The sequence below is a fragment of the Malaclemys terrapin genome, chromosome 21 (assembly GCF_027887155.1).
Source record: "Malaclemys terrapin pileata isolate rMalTer1 chromosome 21, rMalTer1.hap1, whole genome shotgun sequence".
Classification (NCBI taxonomy): domain Eukaryota; kingdom Metazoa; phylum Chordata; order Testudines; family Emydidae; genus Malaclemys; species Malaclemys terrapin.
The window spans coordinates 17,214,112-17,219,395 of record NC_071525.1 but is presented as its reverse complement, the minus strand read 5'-3'; the positions used below and the strand labels follow the sequence as shown (position 1 = coordinate 17,219,395).

The 5,284-nt window shown below is 54.4% G+C and overlaps 1 protein-coding gene across 1 annotated transcript; it reads left to right on the top strand.

Moving 5' to 3' along the window:
* Positions 1-1,623: 1,623 nt before the first annotated feature.
* Positions 1,624-5,075, top strand: FAM187B (family with sequence similarity 187 member B). The gene is made up of 2 exons (XM_054011216.1): positions 1,624-2,444; positions 4,736-5,075. Exons 1-2 carry the CDS (start codon positions 1,624-1,626, stop codon positions 5,073-5,075), a joined length of 1,161 nt encoding a protein of 386 aa, XP_053867191.1.
* The last annotated feature ends 209 nt before the right edge of the window (positions 5,076-5,284 follow it).

Sequence of the window (5,284 nt, the reverse complement as noted above, 5' to 3'; positions counted from 1 at the left end):
TTATGAAAATGGACTGGCCCAGGGGCACACCCTAGAGAAAGGAGTGGGATAAACCAAAGTAACTTTTTAAAGGAGTTGGGAGGAGGGAAGTTCTGACTCACAATAAATATAGCACCCCTCACATAATTGGGAAATGGACTGTCCCAGGTGCAGCCAGGCAAAGTGTGTGTGTTGTTTCTCTTTCTTACAGGGCCAGTAGCCCTGGGATCAAAGTGGAGTTTTACCATTGGCCTCAGGCCTAAAGCCATCTTGATCTAACAGACACCGCCCAACAAGTTTTAAAGACTTTAAAAGGAAGGAAACAAAATTGGGAATGAAACGTTTTAGAAACTTTTTTGGAGGGGGAAGCGGAAACTTTAAAAACTTTTTCCCCTTCCAGAAAAGTTTCTGAAACTTTTTCCACTGCCAACAAATGATTTTGAAAACTTTTTTTTTGCAAACAGTGTCTGAAACTTTCCTCCCTGCTCAACACAAGTTTTGAAAATTTTTTCCCTCTCCGAAAGAAAGCTTCAAACACTTTTTGCCTCTAAAAAGAGTTTCAGAAACTTTTCCTATTTAAAAAAGTTTCTGACACTTTACTCCAAGTTTTGAAAACCCTTTACCCTTCCAAGAATCTCTGAAACTTTTTCTCCTTCCACAAAAATTTCAAAACATTTCCCCCTCCAAAAAACAGTTTCAAAATTTTTTTTCTACCTCCCAAAAAGAGTTTAAAACACTTTTCCTATGGAAAAAAAGTTTTTAAAACTTTACTCTCGGCACAATAAAAGTTTCCAAAACTTTTCCCCCTTCCAATTTAAAAAAAATACGTATTAATTATTATTTATTTAGATCGATGTAACACCTAAGTGCCCTAGTCACGGACCAGGATCCCAATGTGTTAGGTGACATACAAACACTGGACAGAAAGACAGTCCCTGTTGCAAAGAGCTTTCAATGTAAGTATAAGTGACAACATGTATCCACACGCTCTGGGCATCCTTAGCCTTTGTTTCCCAGAATCTGGGAATGGGCGACAGGGGAGGAGGGTCTCAGGGCTTCAGTCCTGCTCCTGTTAAACATGTGCCTACTTTAAGGCTATGTCTACACTGCTGCTGTAAGGTACTCAGTGTAGCCGCTCTTTGTGACAAAATAAAACCACCCCCAACGAGGGGCGGTAGTGTTGTTGGCGGGCGAGCGTCTCCCGCCAAAAGCACTGTACACACCAGCACTTTACATCGGTAAAACTTCTGTCGGTCAGGGAGATGTTTTTTTCACACCCCTGACTGACACAAGTTTTATTGACAAAAGGGCTGTGTAGACATAGCCAAGTGAGTTCCCAGGGGGAGTGAAGTAATTCCACTGGAAGCACATGCATCTGTGTTTGTAGAATTGGGACCTTAGTTTTCTCTATGAAAAGTTTTTGAAAACTTTAGTCCCCTCAATAAAATGGTTCCCAAAACCTTTCCCAAGGATTCTCAAAACCATTGGCCTCAGGGAGCTGAGAATCCAGCTCTCCCTGGGGCTCCCCAACTGGCCCCTGCTGAGCTAGGGCAATTATGACCTCACTCTCAGACTGATGACATCACAATGAGGTCAGCAAGCCGTTGCCTCCTGCTCCAGCCTCTGGGCACACCCCAGCCAGCCATGTGCCCCCGAGCAGTGGCCCTCAGCTTTCTCTTTGCCTTGATCTCTGCCGTGGCCAATGGCGACCCATCCCAAGGCGTCTCCCTGCCAGAGCCCTGCCTCCCGGGCCGCCCATGCACCCTGGCCTTGATCTCAGACAATCCTGTGACCCTGAGGTGCCCAGGCGCCCCTCACCAGGGCCCGGTCTCTTGGCAGTATGTGGATCCCTCCCGGCCCAGGGAGCGGCCGGCCACCTTCATCCGCACCGGGCACCCCTTGGCACTCGTCCCCACTCGCGCCAAGCTGTGGCAGCTGCGCTTGAAAACCCGGCTGCTCCGGGGCGACTTGCGGATTTTGGATCCCAGCGTGGAAGACTCGGGCATCTACACCTGCCGCCGCGGCGACGCCATGCTGGCCTACTACGAGGTGGATTTCCAAGATGCCGGGCGCCTCCACATCAGCCACGCCAGCCTGGGAGAGGCCGCCCTGGCTAACACCACCGTGGAGCTGGCCGGTGGGGCACGGGGGCAGCTGTTCACCGCCTGGGCGCGCTGGCAGCCCTGCGACCGCTGTGGCGGCCCCGGCGAGAGGAAGCGGGTGGGGTTCTGCTACGCCCGGCTGGCATCGCGCCCCCAGGGGCCCCTGCCATGCGGGCTGGCTGGGCGAGGGCTGCCCCAGCGGGGGCCGGAGCTGCGGGTGGAGAGCTGTGAGGTGCCATGTGACAGGGCCTACACCCCCAGCCGGGATGAATGGGGCAAGGCCCCCCTCCTTGTCATCACCCACTACCGAGCCCTGCCCCACGCCAGCGCCAGGCTGAGGTGCCCAACAGCCTCCATATACAGGTACAAGGAGCCATGCCATGCTGGGGAGACCCAGGGGCCCATGCAGCTATGTATCCCCACCCTCCATCCCCGGATCAGACCCCTGGGCCCATCTACCCTGGTATCAGGTCCCCTCCTTGCTACCCCAAGTCAGAGCCATGGTCTCACCTCAGCTGGTATTCCCACCCCACCCCAGATCAGACCCATGGTTCCACCTCAGCTGCTATTCCCACCCCACCCCAGATCAGACCCATGGTCCCACCTCAGCTGGTATTCCCACCCCACCCCAGATCAGACCTATGGGCGGCGTATCTAGAGCAATATCCCCCCCACATCTCTAAAAATCTGTCCCCTAGCCAGGAGCTCAGGTCTGTTGCAGAATCCGGCCCTAATGTACAGGGATAAATCCAGACTCCTTGGTGGGGTGAAGCTGGAGGGGCCCCCCCGGGAGGGAACGGGGGTAGATTGGAAGGAGTCAGAAGTAACTCAGGCCCAGCTCGTTTGCATTGTGTTGGTTCCTGTGTGGGTGTTGGGAACAGGGGCCGGGTTAATAATTTACCACCGCACTGAACTTTCACCCTGGTCGAAACTGAGCTGTGGGATCAGGAGACAGTGCCTGGAACAAAGAAGTCCCAGCCCGGCATTAGGGGGCGCTGTGCCACAGGGAGAAGGGTGGGGGCTCTCCCCTGGCAGTCAGGGCTGCCCCGATGCCCCAGCATGGCACTAGGGGGCGCTGTGCCACAGGGAGCAGGGTGGGGGCTCTCCCCTGGCAGTCAGGGCTGGTCCCGATGCCCCAGCATAGCCTTAGGGAGCGCAGTGCTGCAGGGGGTGGGGTGGGGGCGCTCTCCCCTCGTAATCAGTGCTGATGTCAATGCCATCTTTAGCAAAGTGTAACATCAAGTCCCGGACCGTGTATGGTCTTTTAAAACCCCAGCACACTTTAATACAAGAGATACTGGCTATGAACCCAGGCGTCTAGCTCCTGCTCAGGGGATACAAATTCCACCTCTGGGGGCTTCTGACCCATCCACTAACTTCATCCCAGATCCCGACAGGAAGATCACACCTTCTTAATTCATTCCCCATGCACTATTTTCTGGTAGCATCCAGTGGTGCCAGCTCTCATGATTTTACTGTGACATGATTTTCCTAAAGCCCTCAACTGCTGGAATCATGTTAGTTCTAGAGCCTCTCAGCTTTCGCGGAAAAAACATGACTAGTCTTCATGGCTACAGAGAAAACCTTGGAAATGTGACTCCTCCCACCTCCAATATCAGAGGGCCAAATAAAACCAACCTGACACTGATCATTTCTTTAACCTTATGATTTTTGGAAGCTGCTCTCACAGTTTTTTAGCCAGCCTCAGACTGTTTTTAAAGCCAATCTCGCCATTTTTTAAACCAAACAAAGAGTTTTTGAAGCTGATCTCACCATTTTTAAGGCAATCTCGCAATTTTTCGACCGAACACCTCATTAAAAGTGAATGCCAGGTCGCCCTCTTGTGGCTGATGCATTGGAGAATAACCTACTACTGCTATCAGCTAACCATGCTTCTCCTGTAACTCAAGCACTAGGGTTCAAATCATGCACAAAATCCTGCATGAGGCCTGTTTTGGTGGCATCCCCACTCCAGCCCTGCCTAGCTGTGTATGTTCATAACACATCAGTGCAGATGAGTTTAGCTACCGGCTGCAGACGTCTCACTGGCAAATCTGATCCCACTCTAGCCCCAGCTTGTGCTTAAGGCTCTGGTGGGGTTGGCATTTGCTGTTGTGGGGATGGTAATATCTTGTGGGCCAGACACATCTCAGATGCTGACTCTGACATTTTTGCTGCCTGTTAATTCCAGAGATAAGCACAGAGGGAGGGAGAGATTCCTGCCATCCTAGTCCTGGCCACCTGGACCAATTTAGCCCCCCCAGCCCAGCACCCCAGACACCCCCACCCCCAGGGTCTCCTTCTAAGGGAGATCAGGCTCCATGGATAGCCAGCCTTCGGCCTCTGGTGATAAGAGCAAGGGGGCTGATTAGTACCAGCTGAAATGGACAGAGACTGGGTGAACTCATTCCAGCCAGCACCCCTTAGAGGGGTCCCATTCCCCGCCCCTTGAGCCAGCCAGTTCCCCGCTCTGGGGCTGGAGCAGAGCTGGTGTCCCCCAGAAGGGTAATGCTTTATTCTCAGCCTTCCAGCTCTAACCTCTAGACCCCACTCCCCTCCCAGAGTTGGGGAGAGAACCCAGGAGTCCTGGCACCCCAGTGAGCATGTGCAAGGCCCACGCCCGGCTCTGCTAACTTCTCTCTGTCTGCTCCCAGCCCCGTGTACTGGCAGGAAGGCCCCACTGCCCTGACCTGGCTGGACCTTCACCAACGCAACGGCTCCATCGGCCTGGACAAGGCGACCGGCGGCGGGACCCTGCTGCTTTCCTCCTGGAACGGCACCGATGCCGGCTATTACCAGTGCTACGTGGGTGGCCGGCTGGTGGGCCGGTTCCTGGTCACCCCGCCTAGGGTGCTGGCCCCCGCCCCGGAGCTGACCCGCGCCTACTCGGCCATCGAGTCCCTGGTGGTGGGGCTGGCCATCTTCCTCATCTTCCTCCTCTTCCTCAGCATCCTGCAATCCTGCCGCAGGAAGCCAGGAGCCATCATGGCTTGAGGGGGCTGCAGCTGACATCGGCTCGAGGGGCTGGGGAATAAACATATTGACCAGCAGCTTGGCTAGGTGTGCACTAGGGGGCGCTGTGCTGCAGGGAGCGGGACGGGGTGGGGGTGCTCTCCCCTGGCAATCAGGGCTGTCCCCAATGCCCTAGGGGGCGCTATGGTGCAGGGAGCGGAACAGGATGGGGGTGCTCGCCCCTGGCAGTC